Genomic DNA, 21740 nt, shown 5'->3' with positions numbered 1-21740 from the left:
TTAGGGTCGTGATATCTTGTATTTTGATGTTTTTGTTATTTTTATAAGCGAACATGTAATCGGTGTTCTGATTTGAATTGAATGAATTGAAATATGTTGATTGTCCACAACAAAAAAAAAAAAAAAAAAAAAAAAAAAAAAAAAAAACTAAAAAGAAAATAATAAAATAATAATATATATAAAAAAACGCTTTCCCGTTCTTAATATAGACATATAATGTCTATATAATCATAGGGTTTACCCTTTACAATGTTCACCTTACTCTTTAACTAACTAGAATTTAACATGCCAGTCTTACGTAATTTGGTGCCTACTCAAAGTTGCTTCCGTGATGCTTCCATTTAAAAACAAAATCCTCTTCCATTTTGGAAAAGAAGTCTCTTGAGAAACCAGAAGCCCCGCCATGAAGTTTCAACATAGCAATCCTTAGTTGTATCTCCAAATACTAGACACTTACCATAGTTGACTGTAGCGGACTCGATTACCACCATAGAATAATAATCTTACGAAAAATTTAGGAGTCAAATTGCTTGCCATTAAATGTTTGTCCTAATTGCCAATCTTTTGGTGCAACATTGTAAGATGTAACTGTAACCCCGTTGCTAACAGTTACCTCAAATGAGAGAGGTTGGTTCTTCAAGTCAGCATTTATGTGCCAATTTTGGCCCCAATTCCTTCCCATCGGAAGCCACCCTGTTTTAGAACCTTTGATTTTTACAGCAGTTACATCGCCAACGCCTGCAACGTTGGTGATCAAAACTGAATAAAAGAAGCCGGATCCATTAATTGTATACCGAATTCCTCCCTCCCTTCTACACTTGATCCTGTTCAATTACAAACCAAGTCAGTGAAATGTCTAAAAATATCATTTCGTCAGGATTGTTTATAAGTAAATGGGATACTGCACAATGGTATGGAATGAATAGCGACAAATAAAGTTTGGACAAAAAAAAATGTTACTAGTGCAGAAAACTGGAATCTGTTTAAAAAATAAGTATGCTATGACCCAAAAGTATGCAGTAATACAGTTAACCCAGATATAGATATTAGTATTGCATTAAACTATATAGAAGGCCTTGTCTATATAATTAGAAAATACTTACAAAGGAAGACTCGATTAAAAAAAAAAAAGCTCATAACCACAAAATCATCTGATAAAACTAATAATAAAATCAAATCTAATGTAACAATAGCTATGATGAAGAATACTCAGTTGCTGCCGACTAGCAATAATTTGGGCCCGCCTCAAAAGTTCAATGGTTTAATTCCGCTACAGGGATAAATGAAGGAAAAGCATAGCTGCTAGTTCTAGAATAAACATGAAGGTTGCTGGTGTAATCATCACCAATATATATGTTACAGGTAGCTAATAGCCAGTTAGCCTATTGAAGAGAAAAGAGAACAAATTATGCGCATGATAAGCTTGCTTTTTTCGGACGGGTCCCTCTAATACTTGTCTTCTAGATACTGATTTCATATGTAAGCTAATAAGAGAGACAAACATTACTTTGAAGACATTCAATGTTGCAGAAATGTAATGAATCATAACATCCATCAGTCCCAAATTTTAAAAATATACTCGGACCCAATGCCCATGCCTCAGCTTAATATATATCTTGGAGAAGCTATACTCTTTTTGGTTTTTTTGGTCAGTTTTCAAAGAAGATTTACGAACTCCAATACTAATGGGAATTGGGTCTGAATGTAAGCTGTCGATTGTGCAAGCTGCCTGGCTCCCTACATACTCATCTCAAGTTATGTAATATTTCGTATACTCACAAGCCTTAAAGCTTAGTTAGTGGACTACAGAAGTTTTTAACCACGCAGGATTGGACTCAACACCAGGTTGCTTCATTTTTTTCTGGAACTCCTTAAATATACTTACACTCTGTTCACACTTCATGGTTCACTAGGAATTTTTTTATTTTGCTAGAAAGTTCACTAGGAATTTGAGTAATATACTTGTGACCAAGAATTTCTAATTAGCTCAATCTCATACTTCAGTATATAGTCTGTACAGATTAGAGAAGAAAGTAGAGACACAGACCGTCTCCTCCCTAGAAAAGAAAAGAAAAAGCAGCGTGAAAACACGAGCTGTAATGTTAGTCCCATACTCAGAAAAGTAGTCAAGGTGATTTTCTAAATCAAGACTTTTTGAAAAATTAAAAAAATAAAAAACATAAAAAGTAAGAAAAAAAATACGATGCGTAGGATAACAACAAACAAACACAGGCACTTCGCGTAAGTTAGCCAGAGAAAATAAAAATGGAAGAAGATAGTTGCAGGATATACAAACATAAACAAACAAAAATTATATAGACATATTCCTCTTGTTATTACCTATTTGTTCGATGTTTTGAACTTCTGATATCTAAATCCAAAAATAGCAAGAGAACTAAGAACAAAATCCAAACAGACGGCGCAAGATAGCATAAAAATTTAGTAGAGAGAAAGTGCAAGTACCTTCGATACTGAACAGGCATATTAGAAGCTTTCCAAATAGCAATTTTTTCAAAAGCTTCAATCGGCAATACAAAATGTTCATTAGGAGGATTACAGAGACCACCAACATTATCAGCATCCGAACCAGAACCAGAATCAACAGTACCATCATCAACATTACCAGAAGCAGGAGTAGGAGGAGTAAATAAACCATAATTAGGAGCACAGTAATTAGTAGCAGTGAGAATGATAGAAGTACCAGGTATACAATATTTAAGATCATTAACACATCTTAATTCAAAACAAGCACCACAGATCTGACCTCTGTTAAACAATGAACTACTTAATCCAACGGTTGCCATTCCATAACCATTCTGTTTCAAATCTCCAAAACCACATGCTCCTCCTATTTCATCTCTTGGATCTATTGCTGCATAATATGTTGCTCTTGCTCTTGACCATTCTCCTATTGCCGTTGTTGATGGTGTAAATGAATACGATGATGCTGATGAATAGTATCTATCTCCTCTTGTTCTTGTTGTTGATACGACACTTATCACTACTGTAATTGCTATTACAAGCTTCTTAAGAAATTTAAAGGTTTTATTTTGATTTGGTTTTAACATTTTTTTGATTTCTAGAAAGAGAAAAGAACCAGAGAGTATCTTCTTGTCCTACCCCTGCTTTTTCAAGCGTCGTTCTTGTTTGGGGATTTTTAACGGGCAGCTACACTGGGATGATTAATTATTAAATTACCCTCGTTATTCTGTTTTATTCTGAAAAACATCCCAACCAAGTCGGTGGACAACTAGAAGTCTTACTGGGCTTTCAATGAACAAAGAGCCGAAAAGGGATGACGCGCGTCATACAATAAACGACGTAAACATCATTTTGTTGATACGCCTTTAGTACATTTCTTTGTGGTGTATAGTCTTATTTTATCCGATGTAACATCGAAGAAATTGAAATCCTCATTCGTATTTCAGTTTCAGTTTCGATAATGGCAGCAACTGTACTTACAGTTGCACTACCTGTTTCTTCATCAATTACTGAAAGATTAAAAGATGTTTCTTGTTTTTCTTCAGTTTCTTTCTCTTTTTCTTCTGTGTGTATGAATTTTCCTTCCTCTTTATCGTATTCTACAAATATCTAAATCTGGACAGTTCATATTAGTGTTAGACGCTGTGGTTATATCTTCTTGTACTTGCACATAGTTGTGTCTGAACACAATATATAGTGATAAGTTACTGTCTTGGATGATCTAAGACAATACTTAGTAACTGAATCTAAATCAAGTAAATATGTATCAGTATGGCCGTGTCGGTTTATTTTTCTTATTTTAGCTTGCTGTGTCCAGCACATTGTACCAGTGTCTGACACTGACACTTGCCGGCATCATTGTTACACAAATTTCCAATAACTGTCAGAAATTGTTTACAGAAAGTTATGTTTGTACATTGTCTTGCAGGGCTTTCATTTCGCACAACTGAAGAGAGCTTGAGAAATGCTTTCCAAAATTTTGGCGAACTTGTAGAAGGTGAGGATATTTGTTGTGATATCCTGTTGACGTACCTTTATATCATATCTCTGTGTGGATAGGCTTACATTGCTTGGTTATATTTGCTTTTGTCCATATAATAGGTGGTATACTTTCTTCTTGATATTTGAAACATTACCGATTCTCTTACAGTGAACCTTGTAATGGACAAAGTTGCAAACAGGCCCAGGGGCTTTGCTTTCCTCCGTTATTCAGCAGAAGAAGAATCTAAGAAAGCTATTGAAGGCATGCATGGCAAGGTGTGTATCTTGATTATTTTTAGTAAAGAAATTAGAAAAGCAAAACTGTCGATGAAATGGTTAAATAATTGCAGTTTGTGCTCAAAAGCAAAAGAGAGAACTACTATAATAGATTCTTCCACTATTTAGAAATTACCACTTGATTTGAAGATTCATGTTGTTTGTTTGTATATTTCCAGTGTTGTTCATCTAACATTGAAGTTACGTTCCACTATTTTGGACTTCCCATAATATTTAGGATAAGGAAGTAACCACAGGTCCACAAGCCTATTTTATCTCCATACTTGCAGCATCTACAAGAACAGTAGAACTTGATTCTTGAACTACTGGGCTGTTTGGCACTATGTATGATCTCTTGCATGTAATCCATGATCGTCATTTTGTTGTTTGAGGTATTCTAATTGCCTTAGAATAACAAGTAGGTGTGGGTGGTGGAATAGCAGAAGTAATATTGGCTGATAGAACATACTTTGTATTAAAGACTTTGGGTTTAAAAATACCTCTTTTACCCCTTGTTACCATGGAGTGTGAATTAGCCAGTGAAGGAATACCAGAAGCTGAAGTATGTTCAGAATTTGTTGTAGTGGAAGCATCAGATGACTTAACAATGTTTGAAGGATCAGTAGATAAAGTATCAATGGATGCAGCTGGTGAGGTTGATGTTGCAGGTGTTGGTGCAGAAATCTTGACAGATGGAGCTGTAGAAGCAATATCAGTTGGTGCTGAAGAATTTGCAATGCCAGGAAGTAATGTATCTGAAGATCTCAATGGGAAGAAAGTCTCATTAAATACTACATGTCTGGAGATATATACTTTCCCTGTTTTAATATCTAAACATCTGTATCCTTTGTGCATAGAACTGTAACCAATAAAAACAAAGTGTACACTCCTTGGTTGGAGTTTATGTGTAGTGTAAGGCCTTATCCATGGAAAGCATGATGAACCAAAGGATCTGAAGAAGGAATAATCTGGTTTCTGACCAAACAACTTTTCAAAAGGAGATAGGTAATCCAAACTTCTAACAGGCAGTCTATTAATAACATAATTGGTTGTATGAAAAGAATCAACCCAAAATTTTTCTGAGAGACCTGATTGAATTAAAAAAGTTATCCCTGTGTCTACAAGATGTCTATGTTTGGACTCAGCCAGTCCATTTTGTTCTTGAGTATAAGGGCAAGAAACCTCATGAGTAATTCCATGTATACTAAGAAATTTTTGTAGTGCATTATTTAAGAATTCCCCTCCTCCATCAGTTCTGATTTTAACAATTGAAGTATGCAGTAACTTTTAAGTCATAGATTTGAAATGTAGAAAAATAGCTTTGAATTCAGACTTTTCAGACAAAGGAAATATCCAACAAAATCTTGAATAGTCATCTATGAGATTGACATAATATCTGAAACCACTTGAAGAGATTACAGGACTAGAACCCCATAAGTCCATATGCACTAGTTCTAGTGGAGATTGAGCCCTATGTGAAAACAAAGTAAAAGGCAATTTATGACTTTTCCCTAGATGACAGTCATTACAAAATAGTGGTGTTTTTACTAAACTAGACAGTTGCATATCTCTGCACACTTTTTGAAGTACTTGAAAAGATGGATGAGCCAACCTTTGATGCCAAACTGAAGCTGAATTATTGTTGCTAAAGAACGCTTTATTCTAGTAGACTTGGAAAATTTACTGGATATAATCCTCCTTTATGTGGTCCTTGTAAAATGATCCTCCCAGTTGAGTAATCCTTAACAACAAAACCAATAGAATCAAAAGTGATAGAACAGTTGTTATCACTAGTGAATTTATGCACTGACAATAAGTTTTGAGATGATTTTGGAACAAGAAGCACATTGTTTAGATTAAAAGAATGAGAGGAAACTGTTTTAGACACATGACCAATATGAGTAATTGGCATACCTTCTCCATTAGCAGCTTGAATCTCATCTGCTCCTTCAAAAGATGTTGCTTCAGGTAATTCAGATTCATCATTAGTGATATGGCTATTTGCTCCAGAGTCAGCATACCAAGGATTTTCACCCATGATATTGGCAGTAGCAAGCATGGCACTGAGATTGTGAGGAGTATAGTTGTTCTGATAGGCAAAATTCAATCTGTGTCTGCATTCCAAAGCAAGATGACCAGTTTTGTTGCAAATCTGACAAATCTTATCAGTTACTGGTGGTGGAGCAGAAGAAGAATGAGCTGAACCATAGTGAGGTCTTGGACTGAAATGAGGTGATGGTGTTGATGAAGAAGCAGAATGCATCTGAAATTGAGAATAACCTCTTGGATAAAAAGGTGGAGGTGGTCTGATGTATCCAGAGTAAGGAACTGCAGATCTTGAAGAGTAATGATAACCTCTACCACTACCTCTATAGTTTTGAACAAAATATCTTGTAGCAGCAAAAGCCTTTGAATTGGCCTCAGTAAGTAAGTTCTTTTGCTTATTTGTGACAACTATTTCTTCAGTGAGAAGCAGATTATGAAGTTCCTTTGATGAGATTGGTGGATTGCGAATACGAATAGATTACAAAAAGAACTATAATCTTTGCCTAACCCATTGAGTATAGTAACTACCAATTCATCATCACGAATTTGTGAACCAGCAGCAAACAATTCATCTGTTATCTTCTTGATTTCACTTAGGAAAGTAGAAACAGTACCTGATCCAAGTTTTGTGGATTGAAGTTTGAGACGAAGCTGAATTGAATGTGTAGAAGAGCTTCTTGCATACCTGGAATCAATATTGTCCCATAAATCTTTTGAAGAATCAGCTCCAACAACATATGGAATTACAGATTCAGAGATAGACATCTGAATCCAGAGTACAAGAGTAGTATCATCATCATGCCAAGTTGTATAACCAGGATTGACACCATTATTAAGCAGATAAGGTGGACATGGTAAAGATCCATCAAGAAAACCATTGACTCTGTATCGACGCAGAGTGGTAGAAGAAGTGATTTCCAGGTTAGGAAGTTGTCATCCTTGAGTTTGTAACTGAGAATTTGTGAGATTTGATTAAGAGGAACTTGAGAAATTCTTGATTCATATGCTGCCATTGAAAGAACAAACAAGAAAATTGTGTATAAAAGTGATGAAAGTAGATTGAAAGATTGAATTGAAGTAAGATGGTTGATTAAAGTTTTGATTAAATTGAAGAAATTTGATCTGAAAATTGGTTGAAAGGTTGAATGCCATTAATGACGATTGCGGAAGCTGTATTCATCTAATACCATAGTAGTACTTTCATTAATTGATCAAAACAAGAAACTGATTTTCATTACACACTAAAAACAAGACAGACCTGTATTTATACAAGACCTGACTAAGACAAGAGATGTTAGAACAGGACAGGCTGTAGACAACTCACACTCAGCCAATGAGAGACATTTCTCACACAAGCAGACACACGTGAGAACACTGTAAAACTCTCAGTACTATTACTCAGCTCGTATTATCTTTCTCGTTTATGATCCAACTTATGCTTTACTATGATGTTAGTTTCTCGAATCTTGACACCCAACGAAATCTCTTTTAAATTTATAATACTTACTGTAAATATGAATACATATTTCATTGATTCACATTAGTATTTAGAAACAAATCTAAATGATTTAGGTGATGTTTTGTTATTTTGTCTGGATTTAGAACCTCGACTTGTTAAGCTCCGTGAATTGAAAGATAGAAATTCCGGTAATGCAAATTTGTAACAATTTGGACATCTGATGAAGTGTCGATGTCATTTTTGTCTTTTTCGGTTGCTAGATGGAAGGGTCATATTTGTGGCAAAGCCAAGGTCGGAGCTCCGCCAAAGCGTTAAGCAAAATCCTAGACAATATTAACAAGAAAGATATTGTAAGTTTCGGTGTTGTCCACACTCTTCATGTGTTAGGATTATGCTGATAATTTATAGGTTTCTAATTTTTGTTTTGTGGTTTATACCAAAGGTGTTCTGATCTACTAGGAATTACTGGTTAATCCAGTTTTAGAAGAACCGCTTAGTGTGTGGTCCAGTACTAAAATAAATTTAATCGCTGGTCCAAAAACATGTTTTTGGACCAGATTCTTTACTCGGTCGTCCATAAAACGTGCGAGACGTTATGCTGCCTTTTCTTAAATGCCGAAAATCACCCTTTGTGTATAATACCGATAGAGATGATATACTTCAGTTCTATACAAACAGAGTTCTCGATCTCTTCTCTAATGATGACGATTTTTCGATCTATTCTGTGTTGATGGCGATTTTCGTTAGGTTTTTCAAATCGTTATTATGGTAAGTTAGGTTTTATCTCATCAAATCTGATTTTTTTGTTCTTAATTTCTATTTTATTTATGAGTTTTAATCGAATTGGATCTGATTTTTTTCTATCTTTTTGTGATTCATAGATTCATACCTTGTTTTAATTGAATTGGATCTACTTGTTTTGAATGAATTTGATACTGAAATCGATAAAAGGTTCTTCCATGGGAGTGATTGTAATGGACTCATTGGGTTCTCTAGGTTAGAAGGACTTGCCGGTAAGCAAAAGAGTTTTGCTGATATCTTTCAGGTGACCTGCTTTTACTATCTTCAATAGTTTTGCTTTTTTAAGTTTTTTGGTTTGTGTTATGTATTATAATTTGGATCAGTTTACATGACCAGGCTCAATATTTGATTTTTATACCATCACTAGACTAGTTTTCTCTGCCTCTTGCGAGGATTGAGTGGAATACCGAAGTAAATTGGAAGTATCATCATATTAGAATACAAGTGAATTCCTTTTTGAGATTTTAATGCGTTCAATAACCTTTTCCTGTTCGTTTGATGTTTCTTGCAGTGGTATTGTATACCTTAGATATTACCAGGCTCAAAATTTTAATTGTGCGTTGCTTTTAAGGCTAAAGGGTTGAATATGACTTATACCTTAGACATTCGTGTGTATGTTACTCATTATAAGTCTCATATGGTGAATTTGTTATTAGTTTGTTTGGAAAATCACTAGTTAACTCGAATTACCTTTAATCAGCATGTTAGATTAGTGGTGCAAGCCATGGTTTTAAAAAGTCGCCTCGCGCTTTAACACCTATTTTTTGTGTTTTTATGCAGTACATATCGATACGTATTAGGTTTTCACTTAGTACATATTAATGTCTGCTAGCTTTTTATGCAGTACATATCAATGCCTATTAGGTTTTTACACAGTACATATCAATGCGTTGATTTGCCGGTTTTCAGAACTGAGGCTTCTTTGGAAGACGAATCGAATGGGTTAGTGAAGATACGGAACTCAGATGATTTTAATCTTAGTTTCAGCATCTCTTCAGTTGGCTGAACCCTTGTAGCTTTGGATTTAAGATGCTAAAAATATGAAACTTTTTTTGCCTGTAAGTATCTAATCGCTACATATCAACATGAAACTTTTTTTGCCTGTAAGTATCTAATCGCTACATATCAACATGTACTAGGTTTTCACTATGTACATGTGAATATGTACTAGGGTTTTCACTTTGTACATGTGAATATGTGATTATCCAACAATACGGGGGATATTTACTAAGTTTTTAATCGCTACATATCAATATGTACTAGGTTTTCACTCTGTACATGTGAATATGTTCTAGGGTTTCACTATGTACAAATCAATATGTACTGCTGCAAAGGAAACCCGAGACTCGCAAGAGGTACAAATTGATCTTGACATTTTGTACTGTAGGGTAGATTTTTCCGTTTTAAGAGCATCTCATTTTGTATCATAGGAAATCATATCATTAGGGTTATGTTTACCTGAAATTGAGTTTCATAGCATTTTCGTTAATACATATTCGTATTTTGTCACTACAAATTTTGTCATTAAATATGTAACCCCAAACTAGTAGTATTGAAGCATACTTTTGGGAATTATCAGGTCATTTGGATCAAATAATACATTGATCAATCTACTAGGGTTTCACTCAGTACATATCGGTATGTACTTGGTTTCACTTGGTACATATCAATATGTAATGTAGTTGGTTGAGTTACGTTTTTAGTGGGTTTTCACTTGGTACATATAAATATGTATTGTAGTTGGCTGAGTTTCGTTTTAGTACATATCGGTATGTACAGTGGGATCGATCATACACTTTATCCTTCAGTACATATCAATATGTACTGCTGAATCATACATAACTAGATTTGTGGTGCGTATCCAAGAGTAAATATATAATTAAGACTTCTTAACGGGGGTCGAGGGGGCAGCGCCCCCTCGTAAACAAGAAATTTATTTAACTGAATGGATCAAGATCCTATTGGTTACTCAACTACTGGTATAATATGAAGGAAAATCATATTTGCAGCTTTTAGTATGACGGAATATTCATCTCTGTCTCATGTTTGCAGCTTTTAGTATTAAGGAAAATCAGTTTGGTTGAGTTTTATCCTTCGTAATTCTTGAACAACGATGGCTAAATCATAAATTTTATGGTAATGCAGTAGCGCACTCAAGCATATGTACCAAGTTAAAATGAATTTTGTGTACATTCATTCCAATTATGTGAGTACTGTCCACCGTAAGTCAGTTATTTGAACCCTTTTTTTTATATTTAACGTATTAGTACTATGTTTACAAGAGCTTCCTGTCAAATCTATTACAGAAATGGATGCGCTCAGTGGTGCAAGCTTGCTAGACTAATTTTAGTCAAAATATTTTTTCACTAGGAATAGTTGAGAGACATAATAAAGTACTGAGCGAGTTTTCATTTTTCCATTATCCAACAGTACATATGTGATATATAATGAAAGTAATATGTTTGTTGTGCATCTACAATAGTATCCATTTTTGTCTAAGATCTCTAAGTTTATAAATCTAATATGCCGTTTTTGTTTTTTCAATTGAGTACATATTTTGATGTATCGGAATGGAAATGAACTATGCGTTTGATGGATTGCAGGGAAATGACTAACAAATATGCATAAGAAGGGGAAAGCATGGAGATAAAGGCACTATCTTTGCAAGGTTTTGGAAGTACATCTCCATATATAGAGTACATATTATGTTTTGACAATTCAGTATATTTTTTTCACAGTACATATGTATATGTACTCTGATAACTAGTAGGTTTTAGCTAAATATATATCGCTATTTTATAGGTTTTTACTTAATACATATCAATGTGTCTTAGTACATATTAATATGTACTAGGCTTTCAATTCTTATTTTCTTCACATGTATCTATGTACTGCAATTTTCTGTTTCTATTTGAATTTTATGACAAGTTTCTTTCAAATAAATCTTCATCAGATTAGGTATTTTGTTGACGACAACATATCACACTCCGGGTTTGCGCAGAGAAAATCACACGCCGGGCTTGACAGCTTGCTTACCCGGCATACTATTCACCTGACGCGTGTCATCTTATGGAGAAAGAGGTGTTGCGTGGAGGTGAATTGTGCAACCACATTTTAAGATATAACTCTAGAATATGCTAAACCAGATCCTCACACTCCAAAAAAAGGCTCATCCAACGGAATTTCTTATTTTTAATAGAATTAATAATAGACTTGAACTTGTAGTACTTGATAAGTTTCCAGGGAGGATGTATATTGTTAGTAAAATCGTCATTTTTGTTTATTTTCTTCCTATTAGTCGTTGTTAAAGGAGATATTTTGCAGGGTCTGGCTAAGACCTCGTATAAGGGATAATTTTATGCCTTTTTCTCCTCTTCCATGCTGCAGATTGTCTGCATTATCTTTTGATTTTGTTAATGAAAAACTGCTGATCATTTTTAACAATACCTAGTTTATGATATTTTTTTGTAGTCCTTTATGTTCTAAAAAAATTCTGAGTATAAAGTTCCAATTTTCTTATGTGTGTCATTTTTTACATTACATGCAAATATGTACTGTAGGTATTCAATGCTTCTTACTTATTTTTCAATCTTCATAATGACAGTATAGAACGACAATATAACACTGCAAATAATGGTTAAGAAAAAAAAACACTGCAAATAAAAAGCATGACATTTGCATTGAATCCGAAAGAGCGATTACAAGTTTTTTTTAAAAAAAAAAAATAGATTCTGATAGATGAACATACTTCATCATTTTCATTATAAGATTTTAAAATTCCGAACTTATAAGTAATGCCAACTAAAATCTACTTTAGGGAAAGTTTTCATAAAATGGATTCAAATTTTTTCTGGTGACAAAAACAGTGTTGTTGGCATTGTAAGCACACCATAATATTCGATGGCTCTGCAGAAAAGTGCTTGATGAGGGGAAATTGCTCTTTTCCTGCAGTGAGTTAGCATAATCCCCCAAGTTAGCAATTCCGAGCGCCTAGTACAAAATCACCAGCTGCAAGATCAATAGGTCTTGGAAGATAAATCTGTGGACTAAACTATGAGTACCTATAGCATCCCACATACGACATGTTTTATCATCTGATGACATGTGCGAAAAAGAGAAACAACGACATATAAATTACAAAGCAATGTAAAATCAAACAAAATACGCACTGCTATTTCATATTATCGTAAACAAAACGGTCGATCTATATAGATAACTAGTTATGCAGTACATGGGAAATATGGCTGACTGCTTTCATGTAGTACATATCATAGCTACTGCTTTCAACCAGTACATATCAGTATCTACTGTGGTATCATAATAATGGTCCATATTTGTTCATACTAGGGTTTATACAGTATACATTGACATGTAGTGCACAAATTGATGCAATACATATATGTATCTACTGCTCCCATCAAATACATATCAGCTTATATAGGGGTTTATACAGTACATAATGATATGTACTGTGTCAATCAACAAAAATGATGTGAGTAGTAATGATAAACCAACACGAATTTTCAGGCAATGAATCATAAGAATTAAAAAGAAATATGTACTGCAGTTTTTACCAGTACATATGGATTTTTCTTTCATATTGGTTGTATAATCAACAAGGTTATAACATAAGAAAACGAAGTAACAAGAACATGGTGATATGTACTGACGAATACGTACTTTCAACAATATATATGTAATCTATTTGAGAACACTGCATATTGATTTGCACTAATACATATTCGTATTAATATGTCCTCAAGGTTTTAACTCTAGTACAAAGTAACCTATATCTATCAGATATAGCATGAACTTAAAATTTAAGAATAAACTACTGCATAAATCAGCAAAATCATATGAGTAATAATGATAAACCACCACAAATTTTCAGACAATGAATCATCAAAATTACGAAGAATCACTGAGAAGAACAAAATAGATTCAATATAAGGATCGAGAGGATGCATTATATACACAACACAACTTAACAACAGGATGCATTACAATTTAAAGTGAAAAAACGTACCACGTTTCAAGATTGACCATGTTTCTCATTTCTTTCCATGTGTTGGTCCTCTAGACATAAAATCCACAACTTCTGAACCTACAAAACAGTTGGTAAAGCTTCACATTTTCATTTTCATAAAAGTATCCTTTTCATTTTCATAAACACATATAACATGTTTTTTGTTGGTATATAAGCATCTACGTACAAGGGTTTATCCAGTACATATAGATATGTAAGCATAAACTAGAATTTTTGCATACATGATGGTATGTACTGCATCTAAAAATTACTCTTTCCCTAAGTACATATCATGATAAACTGGTGCATCCAAAAATCACACTTTTTCAAGCATGAACTAAGGGTTCATATAGTACGTATTAGTACATAATTAAGCTCAAGAATTAAGCATTAAGTATTAAGAAATCACTACATATTGATATGTATAAACATTAAGAATTAAGAATATATATAAGAGTAATATTGATATGTAATTCAAGTAACACAACAATGATATGACAGATTTTATTATACCGATGGTCTGCTACGTAACAAAGATCGTATAGTTATGCCATCAATATGTACTGTTTGATTTAATGGTTCTACTAAAAATCAAAAATCATACAGTACACATGTTGGATTGCATTACCTTGTTTTAGCAGAAACACCAGGTTTCTTTGATTTCGCCTTCTTAACAGATTCGTTGTTCTTCCTTGATTTGGTTTCACAAGTAGATTTCTTCTTCTGATTCTTTGACCCTGGTTGAGAATCAGGAGTACTTGTTTCTTTCAATCTTTTTTAACCATTTACTTCGAGAATTTCAGATCACAATACTTCGAGAATTTCAGTAGGAAAACGAATTTATGAGTAACAGGAAAACGAATCATAAAATCAGATCCAAAATGAATCTCCATCGGAACAACTATGTCAATCTTATACGATTTTTCGCTTAGATCTGATTTTTTTCAGTTGATTTTGTGATGGTTTGAACGGATTTTTGTAATGATTTCATCAAATCTAGGGTTTTGTCGTTGATTTTTCTTTTGTTTGTTGATGACCGATTAAGAAGATCACTTGAATACGATGAGGTAGAAAAAAAATGAGAGGAAGTAACAGGGAAAAGTTGTTTAATGGAAGAATTGCAGAGAGAGGTTAGTTCTTTAGTATTCACACGTATAATAAAAAGGGTACTCGGGTCTTTTTGCAAAGACCAGAACTTTTTTGGACCTCCTATTAAATGTTTTTTCTGGATGGACTACAGACTAACCCGGGTCGGGTTTTATGGACTAAACAGGAAATTTCTCTCTGATCTATGTACCTCTTGAAATTGATACTTGGCAGTCAATATATGTGCTTCTCAGTTTCACATTTACAGCACTATTTATGAATACAAATATCACAAAGGAAGCAATTATTCCAAGCTTATGTTTCTATCTAGAACGTGAACAGAGCTACCCGTTGATAGATGCCAACGATTTTTATGGTCATTGTGATTCCATAACCCATGTAACATTTGGAAACGGAGTCTTCTTTGAAAACAAAATTAACCTGGTTATTCTAACTTCGAATATTAATAGTACTTGATTTGGTTCAGGTACATTGATAATTAAGTCTAATTTAACTGCCAACCTAGCTAACCAGGCTATACACATTCACAACATTGTCTTTACCGATCACTTCAAACTCCAAAGCTACAAAGTCAGGGGTGCCAAAACTCTTTCAAGAAACAAAAGAGGTGCCAAAATCCATCTTATTTGTAACCCATCTCAACATGTTACTCTGCATCTGAAAGTTCTTTACAAACCATGTTTCCCCTCATTCTCATCACATCCTTGCATGATCGCTCATCATATGATGAATACTGTTCAAGGTAACATTTGTAGCGTCAAACCCTTGATTTTCTCTTGTGCAGAGTATAAACACTCCTCGTTTTTGAGTTATTGAGTTTCGATTTAAGTTTGGATGACAACTATTCATTGAGATTACTGGGCTGGATAGCACTACTGATTGTACTTTAGTGTGTGATGAACTTCTGCTATTCCGGTCAATGTTGTTCCCAGGTCTGTCTTTCTTCTTTTCACTGAATGGTCCCAATTGATATGCTCAGACAACTAGATGCTGTCCGGTGGTATTAGTGATTGGACGACGTTTGCTGCGGTTAACACCGTGATAGACTTGATTTCACCTCCATCAGCAATGTTGTTGATTTGCTATTACATCGAAACTCAATCACTCATAAAACTAGAGTGTTTACACTTTTTTGCTTATCTAGGCAACGTGTTTGTTGTTGTGTTGTTCGGTCCTCGCTGTGAGTTTTCCGAACGGATATCAGGAGTAAAAGATAAACTGAGAGAATAAAATAACAGTCGTAAGCCCGAAGAAAATTTTTATTGTGAAGAAAGCTTGGATAAAGAATCAGCACATGAAACTACATATTTGCAGTAGTGAGAAAGATTGATTAAAATTTGCAATTCTGCAAAAAGAATATATTTATATTGAGAAACTACAAGAAGGTTTGCAGGAACTGCAATCAAAAATATAAAGAGCCATAACATTACAACAAACTCCAATACGATACTGATCGCCTTTAACAGTTGGAATGGAGGAAACAAGAAAAAAGGTTACACCTGTGGAAATGTACAAGGAGGCAAACTAAATAGAGATCAGCTGCTTGACCCATCCGGTTACGATCTTGATCTCTCAATTGATTCGATGTCAAAACTGCCTCATCATAGAAAAGCCTGAGGTATAGACGAAAGGAGTAGTTTGCGGGGAAAATAATTACAAGCACAACCGCATTCTTTGCCCATCTCTATCTTCACCAGCTATTCCGGACGACTGTCTGCTTCTCTCTGATAAACATCTTTTATATGGTACAAAACCCCTTCTCTCAGAACTGGATTTTTGGGCTAATGACTCGGATGTTTCCCTTGGTTTCAAACCAAGTACCAAGTCTACTTCCTTGATGTCATTGTCAGCAACAGTTTCTCTTCTTCGAGAATTAACTGCATTCTGCTCTGAAATTTCCACTTCATCTACGGTTCCAGTAGCCGAACTAGTCCCTGCTTCTTCAACGTATTGAACTTTCATCTCCCTCAAGGCATCCTCAGGTGACGAATTTGGAGCCACCTGTAGTGAATTTGAGAAGGATAATGCAAGAGGCAACTGTAAACCTCCGTACAAAGCCCACCAGTGTAGAGAAGAAGCCGCAGAAGCAGCAGCTTCCATTGCATTCGAGTTCACTCCCTGAAATTGCATATTGCACAGAGCTGAAGGCCACTGCCTCCAAACAGAACCGGAAGGCCCCACAAAGGAATCAGGTTGTGTCATATTATTGCTTTGTGCTGTTTCCAAAGCCATTCCATCACATGTATCAGAATTCTCTTGATGAAATTCACTAACCAATGATTTGCAAACCCCGCTGGACAAAGATGTTGACGGTCTACGTGAGTCTGTAACTAAAACTGTTCTTCCAAAGAGTTTAAGACTCACGACTGGTGCTTCTTCTGTAACACCTTCGCCGGATGCTTCACCATCTTTCGAGCAAAAATCATTCTTCTGCACATCAGAACAAAAGCTATATCAGCAACAGATTAAAAACATGACAGCCTACACCACTGACCAACATTTATGGTTGCACAAGCTATAAAGGGTATAAACATAACGAACTGCTGTTTCATTCAGCAGATCACCCCGATATGCGTAACAATTAGTTTAGAAACTCATGAGCCTCATCAGTTTAGAAACTCCTTAGCCTCATCAAATGATTTTTAAAATTGCAATGATTATGAACCGACTCCTCCCAATTAAATCTCGGTGAGACCTCTGATATTGTAACACTAATAAAAACCATGATTCAAGAGAAATGATGCTAGGTACAACTATAGTTCATTAATAAAACTGATATTAATAAGGTGTAGTTAGTACCATTGAAGATTGCTCCTTGATTGCCCCACACGAAGACCCATTCTCCTCTTCAGCTAATGAAGAAGTTGAAGGCGAACCAATTTCTTGCTTGGTAGATGATGAGATAACATGCTTCACATCAGAAACAGATGACACGGGTGATTGAGAACGGCTTTGGGTATTTGAAAATGAGGATCCCATAGCATCTGATCCAACGACAGATAAAACAGATGCAGGTGATTGGTTTTCTTGTTCTGAGGTTGAGAAATTCGGCGACATCGACCTTTCAAGCTTCTCAGAAACCAACGTTTGTTTTTTAGCTGAAGAAACCATTTTTCGGGGATAAGGATGCATAGGCTTTCTCTTTGGGCGAGGAGGAGGAATTTCAATTGGTTTCACTGAACCTGCATCATTACTACCTGATTCTCTTACAACCTGAAAAAAGAAGTCAAAACAGATCAATAAAAGAGAACATCACATAGAATAACGCAGGGAAGAACGTTAAAGCTTCCTCAAGTCATGGGTAACGGCACTTACTTCAGTGCACCTATGAACATAGTATTGTACAAAAAGGACATTTGAAGTTGAATTAGCAATAAACCTTAGAGAAAAATTTCTGAGCATGGCTTCGGATCTGAACCGCAGTCTTGGTACCGATGTGGTCTACATAAATACAAAGATACGCTAATGTCAGAACATGAAGAAAAGAACAAGCAAAACCACCAACAGAGAACCATTTTAGCTCAATAAAATCATAATATCCACCCTAATACAGTACCTTCTATCCGACGCCAAGCTCGACCATACAATCTTAAAGCTTCTAGAAACTTCTTGTGTTCATCTTCAGTCCATCTTTCACGCTGTTTTGTGATGGTATAAGGTTTCCTGGCCTGCCAAACCAGAAAAGCAAGATAAATTGCCGTTAGAGACTATGGAAATGGGATAGAATCCTCAATTAAAAATGAAGCACAGGGGATGGGACTAACAGTACCTTAAGTAAATTATCTTCTCCAGATGAATAATTCTCCTTAAATTGCATTGCATTTCCAGACTGTGAGCCAACTTCCATATAATTCTGACTATCATCCATGGCAGTAGCATTCGAGCTCGATCCACAACTTTTATCCTTGAATCCAAAAGAAACATAGTTAGGCATAGGAAATGATTTCATCGCACAAGTTACCAAATCAAGAAAAAACATTAAGCTGTAATCACATAAAATCAGGAGACGTTGGTTGTAGTCAAATTAACAGATCCATGAAATGTCCAACCAATATTTAATAGATAAATTTTCATTTCTTTAGTTTTTTTGAATTGCAAGTTTTCCATGAAACTTCAACAAAGAAAACACAAAATATGAAACTTGTAAGTAACAGTCTATTGGCTTTGCATCTTCATACTAATTCTTATAATTCAACTCTAATCACTTGGAAAAGATGATATTCTATTTGTGATTACACGTTCAGGTTGCTAACGTTCAACAGTAATAAATATTGAGATCTAAAATAAAAATAATTACTAAAAATATTCCAAAATTCAAAACTGAAATCATAATCTCAATCATAAGAATTTCACCCAAATCATTTTTAGAAAGAAAAAAAAAAGTATTCAACAAATATCTGGTTATAGATTCATAAAATCCAAATAACAACCTAAAGCAACTGATTAAGCTCAAATAAAATGGGAGTAAAAAGCTTTTGTTTTTTAAAACATACCTGATTAGCCATAACTTCAAAAAAAAAAAACTTCCAAAAATATTTGCAGACAAAAATATCACTTCTTCTTCTTCTTCTTCTTCTTTTTTCTTCTTTTAACAATATCAGAGCATAATAAACAATCCTTTCCTGGACATACTATTTTTCTTCTTGCTCTTGATTTTTAGAAACAAAGATTTTTATGAGATATTCGGCTTTTAATCCAAAAGGAGAAGGAGTACTAGAGAAGAGAAGACCAGAGAGAGAAAAACATAGAAGAAGGACCAGTGAGTATGTTGTGTTAGAAATCTCTTGGTTTATGGAAGACAAACAAAGTGAGAAAACGGAAAGGAAGACACGTTAGATTAACTTTTTTTTTTTTTTTGTGTGCTAGAGAAATTTCGAGAAACTTAAGAAACTCTTGTGGCTCGCGTCGCGCGAAAACTTCAACACGTGGTTTTTCCTACTTTACTGAATTATTTGTGTTTTTTTCATGGATATCCTTTTTTCTAAGTTTTTTGTATTGTTGTCGCTTAATTCTTATATATCTCCGTCATTGAATTACCTGGCTTCTACATAAAACTTTTGCTTAAGATACACATTCTATCTCTAGCTGTCTTCACGTGTTACTTCAAGCGACATTTTTCACTGGTGGTACTAGTTGTTTACTTTTACTAGTGTGCTTATACTTTTATCCCTGAATCATCACATTCACCAGGGACAAGGAATGCAACATTGCTAATAAGAGGTACCGGTTTCTTTATAGATATATCAAATTTCATACTCCCTACGAACAACATATATAGGCGGAGGGACCACTTCTCTTAAATTAAGAAAATAACATTGAATTCATTATTTTTCATGTTTTTTTTTTGTTTAATCCTTTATCTTATTACTAACACAATTTTCTATGTACAATAAATAAGGGCATTTGTGAAAAAATTCATCTTCAAAATAGAACTCCACCTATCTAGTGGTACAAAGAAAATTCAAAATTTCGCCTATATAATAGGGAGTACAACATAAGTTAATATTTATCTTTGGCCTATTAGCAGCCATGGAGGAATCGACCTTGTTGGTATAGCATATGTTGTTATCAAAAATCTAGAATGTGCAGTGAGACTTGGTTGAATAATGAATTGCTAACTTAGGTCATTAGTAGCGTATCCCTATAATTTTACCATTACATTACATGTTATCAACAGCAATGATTTTGGAAATTATCATTCTATTTTAAAATTGAAATAATATACTAGCAAAAAGAAGTATTGAGTGGGTTTAGGCAAACATTATTTTGGCACTTAGGATTTTAGGAAATCTAAATAGAAAATTGTTCATTTGGGATTTAACAAATAAATAAATGGGGGAAAATATCTTCGCTCAAACGGCAAAACTCAACCACTTAGTGTGTATAAATCCAATTCTCATGATTGGTTTTACCCTACTTCATTTTGAGATAGATGGAGTGTTGAAATATGCTATATATCATTTAGTCCTTGCTCTTAAGAAGAGTTATGGTGCTTCTCAAGCTCTCCCCAAATCACTTCCCAACGCCGGAGTGGGAGTGCTTAGACGCAGTGGTGGTTCATCATTTGAGATAGATAATGAGTGGTTGTTTTCGACGAAGAACTCATTATTCGTTTCGCGAATCTTGCTCGGTCAACTTACTAGGACCTGGACCACCATTGTCCTTTTTCAGTGTATTTTTTTTGTTTTGTTTTCAGAGTAGGCTAAACAGGAGTAACAGTTTCTCCTTACTCTATTGTCCTTGTTTAATCCTTTTTTTTAATGGTTGAGTGGAAGAAAAACTAAAATCCAAGCTTTATACTACGTTTAATTCTTTAATTGGGATGTGTTTTGAGAGTTTGAATTGTTAGTTCCAAAAGTTTCACGTAGGAAATACTGTCTAAACAATGCTTATATGAAATATCAAGACATAAATTCAAGTTTTATGAATATTACTTACTTGTAAAGGACAACCTTCCCAATTACAATTCAGGAGAACTAGTCTGTGATCCTCCGCAAGACTAAGACAACTGCACCGAGATGATTGATTTTATGAGTATGTCCTTAATAATGAGACACAACTCGTTCACTAGGATCGCGTGGTGGTTTAAAAATGCTTGTTGCACATGCTAAGTACAATCGTAATTCTTACGAAAGTGAGTTAGGCAATTGATAATCGATCGGCGTGTTATTTTGTGTGTTATTTTGAAATTAATAAAATCATCTAAACCAATGAAATTCATATTCATCGCTTAAGCTTTCATATCTCAATCACAATACGAGTTATCAATATCTCGTTTGTGTAAAACATCATTAACGACTCTCCCCACGAGTTTCACCATGGTCATTTTGTTATCTTGTACACCTCACTACAAACTATTTATATGCGGAGAATCATTTTCATATCACTCGGACCAGTACTGTAAGGGGAGTCTGATTATGAGCATTAATGAAACCTAAATTTAGGAAATCAGTGTAACTTGAGTGTGATTTTAAAAATGATATACTGGTTATCCCTTTTTCATTTCCTGAAAACGGATAAAGGTTGTTCGCTCACCAGGAACGGACAACCATTAGTTGTTTT

At 34.5% G+C, this 21740-nt stretch overlaps 3 protein-coding genes across 6 annotated transcripts; 1 reads left to right on the top strand and 2 right to left on the bottom strand.

Annotated features, from left to right (window-relative positions):
- Positions 1–154: 154 nt before the first annotated feature.
- On the bottom strand, positions 155–3138 carry LOC113303179 (expansin-A13-like). The gene is made up of 2 exons (XM_026552204.1): positions 2464–3138; positions 155–824 (listed from the first exon to the last, which is right to left on the bottom strand). Exons 1-2 carry the CDS (start codon positions 3066–3068, stop codon positions 515–517), a joined length of 915 nt encoding a protein of 304 aa, XP_026407989.1. The 5' UTR covers positions 3069–3138; the 3' UTR covers positions 155–514.
- Positions 3139–3428: 290 nt separating this feature from the next.
- LOC113306988 (organelle RRM domain-containing protein 6, chloroplastic-like) lies at positions 3429–5234 on the top strand. Of its 3 annotated transcripts, none has more exons than XM_026555925.1 (4): positions 3429–3551; positions 3911–3979; positions 4133–4239; positions 4824–5234. In XM_026555925.1, the coding sequence occupies exons 1-4, from the start codon at positions 3443–3445 to the stop codon at positions 4842–4844; spliced, it is 306 nt and encodes a 101-aa protein (XP_026411710.1). In that variant the 5' UTR covers positions 3429–3442; the 3' UTR covers positions 4845–5234. The 3 variants fall into 3 exon arrangements, with proteins under 3 accessions (XP_026411710.1, XP_026411712.1, XP_026411709.1); XM_026555927.1 differs by having other exon boundaries at positions 4662–5234; XM_026555924.1 differs by having other exon boundaries at positions 4133–5234.
- A 10770-nt stretch (positions 5235–16004) lies between these two features.
- LOC113303178 (protein REVEILLE 7-like) lies at positions 16005–19494 on the bottom strand. Of its 2 annotated transcripts, XM_026552201.1 has the most exons (6): positions 19172–19494; positions 18448–18582; positions 18235–18346; positions 18058–18119; positions 17478–17891; positions 16005–17108 (listed from the first exon to the last, which is right to left on the bottom strand). In XM_026552201.1, the coding sequence occupies exons 1-6, from the start codon at positions 19181–19183 to the stop codon at positions 16332–16334; spliced, it is 1512 nt and encodes a 503-aa protein (XP_026407986.1). In that variant the 5' UTR covers positions 19184–19494; the 3' UTR covers positions 16005–16331. The 2 variants fall into 2 exon arrangements, with proteins under 2 accessions (XP_026407986.1, XP_026407988.1); XM_026552203.1 differs by lacking the exons at positions 18448–18582; positions 19172–19494 and having other exon boundaries at positions 17994–18119.
- Between the last annotated feature and the right edge of the window lie 2246 nt (positions 19495–21740).

Source organism: Papaver somniferum, chromosome 8 (genome assembly GCF_003573695.1).
Source record: "Papaver somniferum cultivar HN1 chromosome 8, ASM357369v1, whole genome shotgun sequence".
Taxonomy (NCBI): domain Eukaryota; kingdom Viridiplantae; phylum Streptophyta; class Magnoliopsida; order Ranunculales; family Papaveraceae; genus Papaver; species Papaver somniferum.
Note: the sequence above shows the minus strand (reverse complement) of the source record. Positions and strands in the feature narration are given on the sequence as shown.